This window comes from Sander lucioperca, chromosome 17 (genome assembly GCF_008315115.2).
Source record: "Sander lucioperca isolate FBNREF2018 chromosome 17, SLUC_FBN_1.2, whole genome shotgun sequence".
Taxonomy (NCBI): domain Eukaryota; kingdom Metazoa; phylum Chordata; class Actinopteri; order Perciformes; family Percidae; genus Sander; species Sander lucioperca.
Genome location: NC_050189.1, coordinates 8,681,213 through 8,698,819, shown reverse-complemented (window position 1 = coordinate 8,698,819; position 17,607 = coordinate 8,681,213). Strand labels below are relative to the sequence as shown.

General features: G+C 41.7%; 1 protein-coding gene across 1 annotated transcript in view; it reads right to left on the bottom strand.

Annotated features, from left to right (window-relative positions):
- Positions 1 to 9,948, bottom strand: part of nhsl2 (NHS-like 2) — a 147,063-nt gene extending 137,115 nt beyond the window's left edge. Inside the window, exon 1 of the mRNA XM_031304353.2 lies at positions 9,455 to 9,948. Coding sequence (XP_031160213.1) covers positions 9,455 to 9,755 — 301 coding nt within the window. The 5' untranslated portion in view covers positions 9,756 to 9,948. The remainder of the gene's footprint in view (positions 1 to 9,454) is intronic.
- Positions 9,949 to 17,607: the final 7,659 nt, after the last annotated feature.

The window sequence follows — 17,607 nt, the reverse complement described above, 5'->3', positions numbered from 1 at the left end:
ACATATTTTCACATGTAAATTGGTAAATTATGTGTTTATTTCAACCAAAACTAGAGTTGTGATGGTTGGAAAAGTAGAAAGACGACACAAAACGGCATTTCATAGTTTTATTTTGTTTCTGTCGACTTTAAATGAAGTGTATTTTACGATGCTAAAATTACTGTTTATTTACATCGAGTCTGGTGGGTTTAGCGAACGCAATTTCACTGTTTAAAAACTCTTACTCTTCAACAGAAAGGAATCCTCAGAAATCCTTTCCATAATGTTGTCAGACACTTAGAATATGTATCTGAGCCTGTCAATGACAAAACAAGCACTTTTGTCCAGGTTGAAAAAAACGGTAGTTACCCTTTAATGCTTCACTATGTTTACTAGCTAGTCTCTAACTGTGTTTGTCTGCTGTTTGCTGCTGAGCAGGTAGTTTACAGTGGGTTTATAGAGATTTTTTCTGCCGCTGTGGCTAAAAACGACGCTATGAGAGCAGTGAGAGTGAACCAAAACAGTCAAGTTGCTGGTCAGACAGCTTAACAATGAACTGAAAGTCACTTTGAAGCTCTGTAGAGCTGAGAGGAGCTGCAGATTCAGCTGATAATTCTCTGTAGGTTCATCACTACAAGTGACACTGTTCACAGTTAAAAATACATGCACGCTCATTTCCAATTAAATCAAAACACAAACATTTCTTAGTTTACTTCAGGTTCTCACAAACTTTTGTTAACCACTGTTGAGTTGTGAGACTTTTCTTTGCGCAAGAAGTGACAGACTGAAAATTCAAACTGTTCAAATTACATAACTGCCTGTTATTCAGCTGTCAATCTCTCCTCCTTCTCCTCCTTTGATCTTCCCATCCTTTCTCCAATCTCCTCCTCTTTTCTATCAATCCTCCTTCTTGCTCTTTGCTCCTTCTCTAACTCATGTGCTCTTTTTGTCTCTTCTTTTACAATTTATCATTCCTCCTCCAAATGTTTGCTCTATAATAATTCCCAGTCTGAGAGAGAGAGCTTTTCACATTTCTGTTCATACTGTACATTTACAAGCTCAGCAAAGTGTGTGTGTGTGTGTGTGTGTGTGTGTGTGTGTGTGTGTGTGTGTGTGTGTGTGTGTGTGTGTGTGTGTGTGTGTGTGTGTCTCAACTCGTTTCACGCCATTTGACAAATCGGTGCTGAGAAAAACATGAAGTTCACAGCAGGACAGCAAGAGACACTGGGAGACAACACACACACACACACACACACACACACACACACAAAGGACACGTTGGTAATTGGTTGTATTTCACGGAGACCTACAACAGAACACTCACTGTGGTTGCCATGGTAACCTGTCTAACCAAAAACGTTGCAGTGGGAGGGGAACTATAGAATAATAAAAATGGTATCCCTTTGGCTGTAGGAATGCTAGAAAGCGTGTGCGTGTGCGTGTGTGTGTGTGTGTGTGTGTGTGTGTGTGTGTGTGTGTGTGTGTGTGTGTGTGCGTACGTAATGAACCGGGGCTCTTTGCCAAGACAGGAAGTTGTTAGTCAGTCATACTCTGTTACCTGAATCTACAACTCACTTTAGTTTTCTGGAGAACAACAGGACTTTCTCTCTTTTTTGTTCTGGTCATATTCCTCAATTACACACACACACACACACACACACACACACACACACACTTTCACGTTCAAACCCAAAAAGCAGTGAAAACACTTGGAGCTCCAACAGAAACATTAAACGTAGAACATTTACTATGATTTCTCACTGACCTTGAAAAAACACACACACACACACACACACACACAGATGGTGATCTATTTTACTGACCTTCTGAGAATTACCACTGAATCATACAACTACGACTGTTTCTGACAGATGCTTCTCTGCAGTTCATTCTTACAGTTTAAGCACTATGCCATTTTCAAATGTTTTCATATTTCGACTGACAAACATCAATTTACACTACACCTATACTCCTAAACAATACTACACTTATGCTATACATATTTCTAAATAAGTTCATCTCATAGTCCTACAACCAAGCAGTCAAGAATAGAGCACCCAATTAGTTCAATGGGCTTCCGCTGCTTTTACGACCAGTACAGGAAGTTGTATCTTTATCCAAACTTGGTAGTGATTTATCGGGCAACTGGGCAATATGGAGGAGCAGAATGTAAGTGAACATAGAGGGAAAATATCTATTCCTGGTTCAAATCTCTTCAGCATGAACGGAAAAATACTGAACATCCAAAAGAAGGGAACATCTTTTACAGCCTCCTTGTTTTAATTGTTTAAATGAATAACACTTGTTTTCTTTTTACTTTTCAGATGAGATTTACTTCTGGGGATTTGGCAGCTCTGAGTATTATAATTGAACTAAAAACCTAAATCAGAAAAAGCAGCATGCTGGAGTGATGGCGTGATGCTGCTGCTGACGTGTGAGTCACTGCCTGTAGGAAGAGAGATGTTGGGGGAGGAGGGGGAGAAGAAGAAGTGAATATTTTGACACTGAAAAGTTGTTGAATGCATGTCCTGAGTGTGCAATAAAAACCAGTGAGATTATAGAACATCTCCTTAAATGAAAGCTGAGATGTCCAAAGTCATCCATTGCCACTGAATGCATCGTTTTGTCGGGTCAGAACCTGAATGTGTCTCTAAAAACAAGTTTCTGAAGCCGTTTTTAGAAGGTTTTTCTGCCTCTTGCATGTCACTGCTCATCAGATGCATGCTGAGAAGTGTTGGAGGGTAAATGGCAGGAGAGGAAAAGAAGTAAGAAATGAAGAGAAGGGGAATTTATAGAGGGGCCAACAGGGAGGGATACTGAGTCATGAGGTTGATGTCCACCCGTGGGAATGAGGGAGGACAGAGAAAGAGAGAGGAGGGGAGGATAGGAATTAGTAAGAAAAAAAGAAGGGAGTCAAAGTCTTTTTCTCAATCAACCACTTGATTTTCATAACAGGATTTGGAAGGAAAGTTTAGAGCGGGGGTGTCAAACATACGGCCCGTGGGCCAGAACTGGCCCGCCAAAGGGTCTGATCAGGCCCACAGGATGACTTTGCAATGTGTGAAAATTGCAGAGAAGTAATTAATTCATATTCCAAATTTACCACTTTAATCTCAGAGAATATCTGAGTTATTTTTTTCCGTAAATTTACAACTTTAGTTTTTTGATTTTCTTCTCTGAATATTACCCCTCCCTCCCGGGTCCGTAACATTATTATTTTTTCCTAAAACGGCCTTAGAACGCTGTCGGAGCAGAAGCAACTTGGGTTTGCCAACATCAAGCTGACGAGAAACTCTGTGGCAGATAAAGTTTCTGATCTTTCTGGAGTGGTTTACTGGTCTGGCCCACTGGAGATCAAGCTAGGGGTATGTGGCCCATGAACTAAAATGAGTTTGACACGCCTGCTTTAGAGTGAAACATTCACTGCATTTTACTGTAGGAAGAGGAAACAGATCAGTATATTTCAGCAGCCTGTTGCACCAGCTAAAAGTATGCACTTTATGCAACAATGTAACTCGCTAATTTCACGCTAAAATCACTATCTTCCCCTTACACTAAAACTAAAACTGGGTCGCCTAAAATCTAAATATTGTTGAAGAGAGTTTCATCCTGTGTAACATTCGGGTAAAATGCCTACATTACCCACAATGCAACTCAATTCAATGCAACTATATTGTGATTTGGGTGATTGAAGTATTGAGTAATACTGATGTTGTCACGTGTTTGTAGAAAAGGAAAAGGATCGCACTGCTCTCTGAAACTTAAGCATGTTGCACTTCAGGCCACACCCCAGTTGGTGATGTCATAGCAGGTGCGTTGTCTTTCACAGCCGAGGAAAAAACACCAGCTGTGATATCATTGATTTGGAGTTGTTCAGCAGTGAAATATGCTTATCATTTGAAACCACAGGGAACAGCTTTTTTAGCGCGGCCTCAACTGCGACCGCCAGACCAGAGCAGGGAACAACAAACTTCAGCTAAATCAGCCTTTAAAATCAGTTTTAGGTCAAAGAAAGACTGTGGTTTCCCATAGAATTAAGTTGGAAAAAAGGCACCAAAAGAAAACACAAAACTTTGGTTCCCACTTACATACTTGGGATACTCCTGCCCTACTCCGGGGTCAACGGCAGCCAACAGAAAACAGCAGGAAGTAAGGCCAGCATGAGAAACAGAAAGCTACAGAGGAGGTGTTGCAGAGGACAAACTCCTCAAGTTCAGTCCCTTCTGAGTGACAGCTTCCAGTGGAAACTGGACACACACATATGCACACTGGTGCTATCAAGCCCCGAGAGTGACTTCCTCCGTATCAGTGCGACTCTTCCCTTGAAGGAAACCAGCTCCGACCCCCTCCGGCGTTTCACCGTGCCAAGGCCCTGGAAGCAGCTCAGGAGATCCGACTCTTGAACAAACTCTAAACTCGGGGTGGAAAAAATCTCCTCATCCAGGCCTGGAACATGTGTTTCTTATGCAACTCTGACCAAGTTTTCCTTTTTTTTTTTTTTTGGCAGGTGGAGGGGGGGAATGTCAGCGGCTCTTATAGGAGGGAAAGCACACATCCACGAATGAGGGAAAAGAATGTGATTTTTCTTCACCTCTTGCAAAGGGAACTGTCCACATTGTTTGATTCACAGCTATCACTTGGCATAAAAGAAGAAGGATTTCAGAAGTGGTTTAATCCTCTACTGCATGAATTTTATGATTTTTCTTTTGGAGATTGGGATCTTCTGATCACACTTTAATCCAAAAATTATAAAAATAAATTTAAAAATTTAAAAAAAAACTGTCCATTTATTAGGTGAAAACAGGCATTTTAACATAATCATATCATCGAGCATAGTATTGCTTATACAAGTAACCTAAAATGTCACGTCCAACCAACAAAAGGAAAACCACAGTTTTGAGATATAGATTAAAAAAAAAACTACTATTTTGAGTTAAAGTTGTTAGATAGTCAGATGTATCTGACCCTTTTCTGACACTGTGCCACCCCGAAATGCAACTACACTCCAACTCCTCATTTGATTCATCTCAAACATGTCATCAAGCGGAAGCCTGTGAGAGTCGAAGAGACAATGACATGCAGCATGGGGTTGGTTAAAGCAATGGTGATCACAGTGTGGAAACTGGATTTTAGAGAGTGGATGAAAATACTAAACAAAGCTTTTTAAATCAGCAATGGAAAAGGGACCCAAATCTTTATACCTTGGTATTCTTCTGGTGAAAGTTAGATCAATGTTTTCCATCTTTGCCGAGACAGTAGGAGGCGAGAGAGAGAGAGAGAGAGAGAGAGAGAGAGAGAGAGAGAGAGAGAGAGAGAGAGAGAGAGAGAGAGAGAGAGAGAGAGAGAGAGGATGAGGATGAGAGATAAAAAGCCCCATGGACGACTTTATTGATTGTTTAGCCTTGTGCTTCTGCCCACGTTAGTGATAGTTAGATCCCACACAGAATTTAGAAAGGAGAGAGAAGAAGACTAAGGATGTTTGCATCTCATACAGATAAACACATCCATAGAAATACACACACACACACACACACACACACACACACACACACACACACACACACACATACATACACACACACACACACACATACACACACACTCACTCACTCACTCACTCACTCACTCACTCACTCACTCACTCACTCAGGCCAACACATGGGTGAGTTCCTCCCGGTAAAGTAAACTAAAAGACGAGCTACATTTTGTTTTATCTTTCTTCTCCTCTTTCCAGCTCTACATCTGGTCTGTGTTTAGAGGGACTTTCTCTCTTATCATACTGTACGTGCGCACACACACACACACACACACACACACACACACACACACACACACGCACCGCTGACAGCCTCATAAACTCTTGTTCACAGTCGGCTCAACCTTGTTCATTCGCTCACTCTTAAACTGTAATGCAAACAAAGGAGACATCTGCCTGCGATACGTTTTTTTGCAAAGTTTGCAGAGTTAAAACAGGTTGGCAGCCATGGTGCAAATCTCCCATCATGCATCTGGGCTGCATCACCTGAACTGTTGTCAGGTGGAGGAGGATGTGTCCTGGTCCTGAGCTCAGCTAGGGTATATATGTGCTCATACGACAACTAAAAAAAAAACACACAAACACCTCATGTGAAGAGAAAGTATACAATAACACCTCAAATTCTACAACTCTAGGCCTGTGCACTGACATCTGAATTAAATGCTAAATACTTCATTTGTCCCACAAGATGCAGTTAGGTTTGAAAACAAACAAAATATGAAAACAATTCATTCATATGCGTCAAAGCGGTCACAAAATACAAAATATGATCAATTGACGAAAGCAAATCATGAAAATCTCAACGTGATATCATGACTTCGCGTAAACATACACGCCAAGTGGCGTGTTATCTGTACGCATTTTAAGCTATCCACGTGTATGTCTACGCTGTATCAGAGAGACCGGCAGTCTGCAACGTCACAGCGTAAACATACACGCCACGTGGCGTGTTATCACGAGGCTACGTGTTATCGTGAGGCTACGGTTGGGATTAGGAAAAGAACAACCGGTTGGGATTAGGAAAAGAACAAACGTGGAAAGGAAACATCACGCGGAACACGACAATGTCACACGCGGGACATTGGGGAGAGGATCCCCGCTCTCCTGGGTGAAAGTCCCGTGTGACCAACCTCCCTATGCGGATTTTCGTCCTTTCATACTACTCGCTACAGCGTCAATTCACACGCAATCGCAAGGTAATGTAAGTCAATGGAGGCCAAAGGACGTTGATAAACACGCTAAAAAACGAGTATGCGTCTTGATAACACGCCAATAATGGCATGTCATACATACACCACTTCATGAGATCAGTCATATCAGTCATTAAAATGACAATATGTGACTATACAGTCTCTAAAACTAAAAGTTATTTCTTACCCCAAATCAGCATGGATGGATTACTGAACGGGCCAACCGGGCACAGGCCCAGGGACTAGGGCTGAGCGATTTTTGAAAATAATCTAATTGCGATTTTTTTCCCCAAATATTGCGATTTCGATTCGATTATTTTTTTAAGCTCTTTGTCTTCTGTATTATTCAACAAAGAATAATATAATAATGTATAGTATGAACACACAATTAGACACTAGACAGTTAAATAAGTAAAAATATAGTATATATAGACACACACACACACACACAATTTTTTACAGTGCACAGAGAGGATCTGCCTCCAGCCCCTCCCCCTCGTGAAGTTGCGTGCTGCCGTGTGCACTTGTTCAGAGAGGCTATCGTTACGTTAGCTAGTTGCTGGTGTTCTTGCCGTGGGATTAACTGTACTAATAAAACCGCTGAAACACCGCGGCCGCGCTGCTGTGAAAGCTCCCCGAACGTCATTTATCAGAGTCTGATTGTTACCCCTCTCAGTGGCAGCTCCTCCACTCATATCTTTATAACGGAGCTAACCGCTAATCAGAGCTAATCATTGCCAACCGAGCCTTGAGTTCTGTGTGCCTGTATCCATTAACTGCATGTATAGACTCAAGCCCGAATAAAATCCTTCATTTTATTAAAATGTCTGTAAAAGTTTTAAACTACAACTCAGAGTTGTTTGAATGACAGAAATCAGCTCAAGGTACAGTGTAGCGTTAGCATGCTGGTTGATGCTTTCTCTGCGGAGTGCAGACTGATTGCTCTTGTGAGTCATGTGACCAAATCGCAGCCTTTGCGATTAGGAAATCGCGTTTTAACATATCGCGATATTATCGAAAATGCAATTAATCGTTCAGCCCTACCAGGGACCCATAGGGATCCATAGGGACAGGGGCCCTGACTCATAAAATGTCACAAAATGTTCACAGAGAGACGCTAAATGACCACAAACATAAACAAATAAGATCTAAAAGATAGAAAATGTACACATAACGACTACAAACGACCCAACATGACAACAAAGCGACACAAAAAGACCACAGACACACAGAAGAACTGCAAAGAGATGCAAAACGGCCACAAAAAAGATGCAAAATGACTAAAAACAGATGCAAGACTTTCACAGATGCAAAATGACTGCAAGGGGGGGGGGGGCGGGGGGTTGGAATTGTCTCATACACCATCCATCCATGCAAATCAGGACAATTGTAATTGTCCCTAAAAATGACTCTTAGTATCAGCAGGTTTTCAAACTTTTTCTTTCTTTTTTTTCTCCTGACATGTTTGAACATAAAAATACTCTGCTTAAATTCATGAATAATGTTTTTTCTACAAAAAAGTGAAATTACACACTATGAATTTTGCTTATTCATTTCAAAAGTTTTACAGCTGGACACAAACTATTTCTAAATCATGATTGGCTTTCAAACAGGTTGTGATGTCACAAAACCCTGCTCACATACACATCTTGAACTGAGATTTAAAGTGAGCACAGAGAAACTTTTCCTCTTCAGCAGATTGATGTGAAAACAGACTTCTAGTGTCAAACTCTGCACCAAACATCATTCAAACTTAAAAATCCAAATGAAGTAACAAAAAGCAAAAGACATTTTCAGCAGATGGAGGGGGTTTAATGTGAGCATCATCTTGAATCTGAACTCAGAATGCTTTGACCTGCAACAATTTTCTCTAACTCTAAAAACTGTGTGATAAAGTGACAGGTAGACGGACAAAAACTCCAAAACACGCATGACATCTCTGCTTCCAGAATTCCACTCTCTAACACCCACAACGTGCTGCCTTCAGGAGCATCTTGTTAACCTGCACATCCATGAACGAAAGCCACAGAAAGCCACTGCCACAAGATGTTAACTGATCAGAAAAAAAGGTGTAAGACTTTGCCAATCCTCCCTGTTCCCGAAAAGAAAAAGTCTAAAACTCCATAACAGAAACATCATGAATAACTTATTCTTAGCGTACATCAGTTATTTACATGCGCACATGCTCTGCAAACCCTTGAACATTGTCACATATTGCCAATTAATTCACGTTTTATATAAAATTCCCACTTTTTTAAGAATTAAGAATTGAATCAGTGGTCCGGGTCCTTTCTTTAAGCGTTCATGTGTAAAATCCTAATATTGCCTGGAGTAACTGAACGCAGGACACATCTCCGCCAGCTGACAATAACAAACCCCTCCAATAACAAACCTCTCACTTACACCCACCCTGAATAAATCTCAACATGGACCGTGCACAGTGACCGCTCGCTGCGTGCAGCCATGGTGACTCATGGACAAAACTCTCAAATAACAAAACCACTAATCTCTCCAGAGAAACATGAATTTCAGGCTGATAGTAGAAAGTTTGACAACACTGACTTTGACTCCACCAGACTAAAGAAGCTGCTTTAACTCTCCTCCTGCAGCTGCACCATGTGTAAAGTGACTCCGTGTGTGTGTGTGTGTGTGTGTGTGTGTGTGTGTGTGTGTGTGTGTGTGTGTGTGTGTGTGTGTGTGTGTGTGTGTGTGTGTGTGTGTGTGTGTGTTTTTTAATTTCCTCTCTTACTTCTCGGCGGAGGCTTGCTGAGCAGCTCAGCGACGTGCCTCTGCAGCCGGACCACTCTGCCCTCCAGCGCGCCGGACCGTTGGCACACGGACACCAGCTCTCCCTCCAGGTCCTCCAGGATGCTCACCGAGTGCCGGGACAGATCCGAGAGCTGCCGGAGCACCGAGCACAAGGTGAAGCCGCACACGTCCGCCAAGTCCCCGAAAACTTCCGCTTGGTGCCGCGGACGCGCCTCCTGCAGCCTCCGGCCGTCGGGCTTGCACACATCTTTCGGAAGTATCGTCCGTTTGCAAAAAGGCATGATTACTCCCCCGAAAAAAAAAAATACACAAACTCCGCAGATAGTCAAGTTATATTCCTGTGGTCCTTCTCCCTCCGGTTGGCGCACAGACGCATGCTACGGATCCTCCGGGAGGAAAAACTCCGCCGCTGTTGGAGAGGCTTGGAGCGAGTTGCGCGTCGTGCGCCCTCATAGTTTTTTGACTGCGATGAGCTTTCTCTTCGTTTTTTTACTGTGTAGAGGAGACTCAGCTGCTGGGGAGATTGGTATCAAACCTGCCAGAGTGTAACACACAACACATCCGGATTAAACTTTCAAAATCAAAGGGCAAATCGCCAAAATGGATTTGAGGATTAGTTTTGTTAATCAAATTACCGTCATTATAAACAGTATATCTCCATATATAGAGTTTAAAAGGCTACAGCGAAAGTTCCTGACATTATAATTACATTACCCTACCCTACAACAACAAATAATAGCCTAATGGAAAAAAAAAAAGATTGGATTTGGGCTACATTTCTTTAATAGATACCTTGTTTCTAAATGTAATTATCTATTTTAAATGTATTTATGCAGGTGTCCTGATTTTGCACTTCTGGAAACATAAGTAGTCTAAAAATATGCCTTTTACAGCCTTTGCTTGCATCATTCATTTAGAAGCAAATTGCATCATTTTTAAACAGTATTGAATGTTTTTAGTAGAAATGTTGGAGTTATTTTGTTGTCTCAGGGCACCTTGCTATTTTTTTCCTCTATTCGTGCTTTTATTTCGAAGCTAAATAACTCTGCATCAGATCTTATTCTGTCCGGCTTGACGTGGCGACACGGGACGCAACAGTCCGGTGTTTCCCGAGAAGAAAACCTGTCTGAAGAGAAGAAGAAGAGAGATGGAGAAATAGAAGAGTATAAAGATGAAGATGTGAAGAGGAGGAGAAAAAAGAAGAAGATGGAGTGAGGCGGGGGATGGATCAACTCTTTAGGAATCCTTCATGCACCACTGCGCGTAACTGTGCGCGCACACGTGTGTGTGTGTGTGTGTGTGTGTGTGTGTGTGTGTGTGTGTGTGTGTGTGTGTGTGTGTGTGTGTGTGTGTGTGTGTGGCGTTACCAATGTTCTTATAGCCTACTTAGTGTAGTTTTGTGCGGAGGCTGTTAAAGCAGCAGATTCAAGTCCAACAACCTAGTCATATGGGTGTAATGCTCGGGTGACCACATACTTTTGGCCATATTTAGTTTATCATTTTTTTAAACTTATTTCTGTTGATTAATCAACAGTTGTTCATGTATGACATACATATTGTCGATATTGTCATGTTTTTCATGTGTCATATCGGCATTTGCAATGGAAAAACCACATAAAGCATATTGAACTTAGAAAGAAAGAAAAAGAATCACAGAGCTTAAGAACACTACCAAACATGTCAGCAGGAGTGGAAGAATTATTAAGATCTTTTACTTAAGTAAAAGTACCAATACAACAATGTAAAAGTACTCCACTACAAATAAATGTACCACTGTTTCATGCAGTGGTTCCCAAAATAAATCTGAGGGGTCTTGAGATTGAATATTGGGTAGAGAAGAAAAAAAAAACAATGTTGTGCTTCACAAATTTGTATTCTTGTTTTCACTATTTGTGTCTACTTCTTTTTCTATTTTATTGACCCTTCATTTGACTTGCCAGCATAGATATTACTTATTACTTACTTATTAGGGAGGGTCAATAACACCTTACCCGTATTCGTGCTTTGTACGATTTTTATGTTTTATATGTTGTAATAGGAATTCTCTACTTATACATCTACTAATTTATAGTCCTTTACTGCTCAGGTAAACCCTGTTAATGTTTAGCTCTTTAATAATGAAGTTGAAATGTATCCCGCTGCTATCTGCTATGTATTTTCTATTATTGTGTGGGTCTGTCTGTGCCTAAACAATGCTGGAGTCTTCAGTTATTTTGACACAGCTTTGAAGAGAGAACATGCTGTGGTTAGTAAAATAAATTACTAAAAGATATTTTATCAATCAAAAGTCGAGTAGTAAGCAAAGCAAACGTACAATTAAAACCGAAACAAAACAAGTTACCAAGCTGAGATCAGAGCCCACTCGTCTTGAGACCTACATTTCTGGATAAGCAGATACAGGGGCTGACTGGGACAAATTTTTCAGCCTGGCAATTCCGTCCCTTACCGGCCCAATTTCAGACGTTATGTTTCGTGGTGCAGGTTGGCGCAGTTTGTTTTTGTTGCTGTTTGTGGAGTCTGGGCTGTCTACAGAGACCGCGTTTTTTTACAGTGTGTTCAGGGGACAGGCAGCTCGCGGATAGTGAGGAGATGTTTGCTGTATGTGACAAAAATGTTGTATCCTAAAAAATGCGTGACATCGCTTAGAGCATCTTTAAACACCCAAAACACCAAAGTGCGAAGACATAGTGGACTAGACGCAAGCTTTTATTTTGAAAAGTAGAAGCCCGAAGGCACCAGATGGGAGGCTCCAGGCTGCAGCCGTACAGTATTACATATTTTTGTCAAACTAATGTGAAACACCAGTGTTGCCACATTTTTTCTTTTCTTTTTTCCAGCAGCCCAAATCAGCCCCAAAGTGCACCAGCCCTTCTGGCATTCGCCATAACTGCCAGATTGCCAGTCCGCCTATGAGCAGATAACAAACCAATTGCTTAACTCATTTTCCTGCTAAATTTCATTCCTCATCTGAAGCTTTTTACATATGTCATCATTTTCATGTGCCACGAGTTTCAGAAAGACCACACATTCCTTGCATAACACAGTCACAAGGTTGTGATTAGAGTTCACTGCGTAGCTCGTACATTATTTAAAGGGAGGTTCCTGTTTTCCTGCTTTCCTCGTAGTCCCTGAACACACCTTCCTTTCGAGCCAAAGCTTTCTGGTTAACCAACATTTCTAACTTCTCAGAGTGGATTCTTCTTCCTCCCCACAAAGTGACAACAAGTGTGCAGGGAAGAAAAGCTAACACCAACAGAAGTGGTCAGAGTGTCTCTTTAAGACATCACGTCTCTGTAGGAGCTTCTCGGGCCCAAAACTGTGTCCCCCTGGACAGGAGAAGGGTGGAGACCCTCTCTGGAGCTGTTTTATTCCTCCTTGCTTCACAACTGTTTCCCCCAGCCAGCTGCTCACATCCTCTACTGTAGATCTTACAATCTGTCCTCTGTTCACTTCCTCTCGTGAGGGATGACGCATGAATTAAGAGTTTAATTCATTTAAAAATGTGTGCATTTAAAAATGAGATTTGAGGAATTTAAAACTTACTCTGATTAATGTAATAATTGTTTTAATATGTCTTCCAGTGGTGTTGTGAAGACATTTCACCCTAATGTTTCTGTGTCCATGCATGCCATTCATTATTAAGCATGAATCACCCATCATTTTGCAATTCTGGGCACGTGGTTACGACGAAGCTTTGATTTCCGTCTGTTTGTTTATGCGATAAGTTTGTTCAGTTGTCAGTCTAATGTGATATCTGTCCATTAATGTTGAGAAAACATGCTCAACGTATACACAATAATGTACCGATCTATCAATGCCATCGATTTGTTTGTTGTCGTTTATTGTCACCTTTTGTTTAACATATATCAGAAACTAGAGATAAGATTTTCGTGAAATCTCTAAGAAAATGACACATCACTTCTTTGTTTCATCATTTTCAAAGTTCCATCATTTGCTAAATGGTCCCTAAAAACGACTAACCAATCACAGCGAGGCACGGAAGCTTTGGATTTCTCCACATGTTGAAGCGCTGTGCAGGCTAGCTTATTATCTACATTAATGATGAATCTTTTCTTCTTGTTAGTCATTATGCAAGCTGTATCACCCTATTGGGGGTTCATGTCTAATTAACTTATACATTCTTACCATCATTTATTTAAATGTTGTCCTTTTAATCACTTTGTGACAACCATCGCCCCTTCCTTTGTCAGCTAAAGCTAAAGGACATACATTCTATTCCAGCTGCACAGATCTCCTCCTGCAGCTCGAGGTGAATTTTACTGCACGGTGAAGTTTCAGCGCACTTCTTTGCAACACTTTCCGAGACTCTCCACTTTCTCTGGAGCCTTGTGAAAACTCCCCCGTTCCTCTTCACGAGGCTCGCGAACGTACCCCCCTCCTCCCCCATCCCCAAAGAAAAGCACATCTGGTCCTCAGAGCGCCCCCTGGGCCCCCTTTAGCAACCCCTCCCAGACGTGAACTTGGCCTACCTAACTGTTTTTGTTCATGCAGCCTGTGTCTGTCTTATGGAGAGGGGGATGGAGAGAGAGTGAGAAATAGAGAGAGAGAGAGAGAGAGAGAGAGAGAGAGAGAGAGAGAGAGAGAGAGAGAGAGAGTGAGTGAGAAAGAGAAAGAGAAGGAAGTTTAACATAAACTGCCTTTTATTGACACAATTGAAAACATCAACATGAGAAACCTATGAGAGACAGAAGAGAGGGATCGTGTGTGTGTGTGTGTGTGTGTGTGTGTGTGTGTGTGTGTGTGAGCAGCAGAAATGTTGATACAAACTGTTATGTGCAAGAGACTGGAGAAAAGAGAGAAGAAGCAGAAGGGAGCGGCCACATTACATCATCATCCTGTACAGTTAGTTACCAAGGTGTTAGTCTATATCCACGACGATTCATTTATAGGGGATCGTTTTGGTGCCGCCGGAAGATCTGCTGGACATCCCACATTTTCGCCATGTCCGTCACCTTCCTCTTTCTTTGTGTTGGCATTCTAAACACCGGTCAGTTTCTGAGGACTATGGTAACTGCTCCTCAGATCTCTGCAGGGTAAATCTAGACAGCTAGCTAGACTGTCTGTCCAATCTGAGTTTTCTGTTGCACGACTAAAACAACTTTTGAACGTACACGTTCCACCAAAACAAGTTCCTTCCCGAGGCTATTTTGCAGTAGCACCGTTACTGCGTCTGGCGCTTAGCGCCGCCCAAGTCGATTGTGATTGGTTTAAAGAAATGCCAATAAACCAGAGCCCGTTTTTCTCCCATCCCAGAATGCTGCGTGGACTAGCCAGACCCTCCTCTGCAGCGCTGTGGAGGAAGGTCTGGCAATGTGAGACTACCAAGGCGTTCCACTAATCGTATCAGTTGTTGTCAGTTAGCCATGACAGCCAACATGTCAACTCAAGTCGATTAGTCGTTGAATCAACAAGATGGCCTAAACTAATTGTCAAAAGCACGCCTTCGGCCTGTGAACCCGGCTGTCAACGAGCCAATCAGCCGACAGTCAGTCAGTCAGTCAATCACATGGAAGCAATTGATTAGAAACAGCTGTCCTCCCTCCATCCTCCTCCTCCTCAGATGACTGAGTTCATTGTTTCAGCAGCTCAGCCCACTTTTCTCCGGCGCAGGGTGCACGCTCCAAATGTACCTCCATTACTTTGACTCCCTTCTTCTCTCTCACTATGTCTGACTATTATTAATATTTAGTCTCTTTCACTTTACTGCAGTCCTTCATCCCTTTAAGCAGTAGGTTCCATTTGTGTCACATACTGATGCTCTAACCCAAAGTGACTCATGTATGTGATGAGATTATTTCAGCGGTTACCAACCAACCGGAGCTGCCCAAGATAAATCTGAGGTGTCACAATCTGATTAAAGTAATACCAAAAGTACAAACATGTTTGTGACTCTTCTTTAATTGACTTCTTTCTTATGAAATACATTACCTCTTCAGGCCTCCGAAAAAAAAGTATTTTTGGTTAAACTGTGTCCACACGACATGTCCATTACCACTAAAGGACCGCAAGTAGACATGACTTCATTTGAAGGGGTTGAGAATCGCTGCTTCAGTCAACCAGGTCAAATGTATTTTTACGGGATTGGGTTGCACCATAAATCCATCACTACGTTTGTGCATAAAGTCCTTCTTAAGTTCTTACAAGCTATAGTTTCAAACTGCTGATTCACTAATCTGTGTTGTGTCATTAAAATGTGACAAAAGAGATGTGTTAGCTAGTAAAGACAGGCAGGGATGCACCGAATCCAGGATTCGGCTTTGGATTCGGCCGAATATTGGGCTTTTTGACGAGGTTCGGTTTCTACCGAACCTTAGAATTTTTTTCCACCAAACCAAACCCTACGCTTGCACTATGCGCGCTACGCTGGTCGACGTAATGACGCCGCCGTTGATTACGGGAAGGCGTTTTCATAGGTTACGTAGGCTGTGAGAAAGTGAAAATGGAACTAGTGAGCAGAAAAAATGTTGTTTGGCAGTACTTTCAGTCAAAAGATCAAGTAGAGCTACATGTTCAATTTGCAATGCCGATTTGTCTCTCGTGGTGGCAAGCACCCTAAACAGTATCGCCGTTGTTAAAACATTTGCGAACGAGTTGTGCATGAAGGAATCTACAGACAGCGGCCAAAATGCAGCAACTTCAGGTACAGCAAAGGAAGGACAGTCACAGCTAAAAACTTGTGTTAACCAGACGACCATTACCATTAAAATAAAATAAAATGGAAAAATACACTGCTGTGGACGTTGTTTACTTCATTAATGTGTTTACTGTGTTAATGGACTGAGGATGGGAGTAGGATTCGGTTTCGGCAGAATCTTAACCAGTGGATTCAGTATTTGGCCAAACCCCAAAAATCTGGATTCGGTGCATCCCTAAAGACAGGAAACATCTGTAATCTGTAGTCATCACTCATGTAGACAGGAAGTGACTGCAGTATCATGAGATGTAACATAACTTCCTGAAATAACAGTTTTAGGCTAAAAAAAAAAATACATTAATCTTACCTGGCAAAACTTTGTAAATGTAAGTCTTACTTTATTTTATTGAAGCATATATTGGCCAGATATTATTTAGATCTAAACAGTCATATTTATGTTATATTTGGCTCTGATGGAAGACAGTAACCAGGGTGAAAGATATCAGACCTCTGAAATCTCTACTGAGATACTGGCAGCACACATGAAACGGACAAGTTTTGAGGCGTGTAGATTCAATCTTAACCACACCCCGGATCGACACCCCCATTACAAATCATACATTTAAAAACATGTTTAATATTTAGGATGTATTATGGTATAATATGCATCAACCTGAAGACCAAGATGAAGTTATGAGAGACGTTCTCCAGACTTTAATTCTGGACACAGTGAAATACAACCTGATAATAAACCTCTTGTGTGGTGTTAATAACAGGTGGATATATTTTACAGTGTGCAGGATGAATGCATTAAGTAGATACATTTATAGTGACTGTTGTTTTCTCTGTTTTAATGTCAGTGTGTCTAGCCATTTTGCTCCGTGTCTAATCCTCTATAAGAAAATTCAACATATTGCTCTTCTGTTCTTTGAGTGGACGTTTTTCTCTGCAGCTCACATTTCTTTTGCTCTTCTCACATCCAGCCAAATGCACTTCAAAGCCTGTGTGTGTGTGTGTGTGTGTGTGTGTGTGTGTGTGTGTGTGTGTGTGTGTGTGTGTGTGTGTGTGTGTGTGTGTGTGTGTGTGTGTGTGTGTGTGAGAGAGTGTGTGTGCGTGCGTGTGTGTGTTTGAATCAAATGTGATTGTTGCTCTGCTCACAAGGGGATGCAGAGCAGGACCAGAGCAAAGCATGCGTCTGGCGTGTCTCATATTTCAAACGTTCAAAGACTGTGTTTGCGCATGTGCGTGTGCGTGTGCGCGTGTGTGTGTGTGTGTGTACACATATTTGTTTACAAGAACTGGTCCCAGGCCTATAAAAACGGGGACAACGCTGCCACTTTTGATTCTTTAATAAACCACAAACTCGAAAAGTATTTTATCTGCCGCTTCATTTCGTTGCATTGCCTAACACAGATCTGTTTACGCCGCAGCCTCGAGTCATGTCGAGGTCAAAGTTCATCATAACCATCATCAATTGT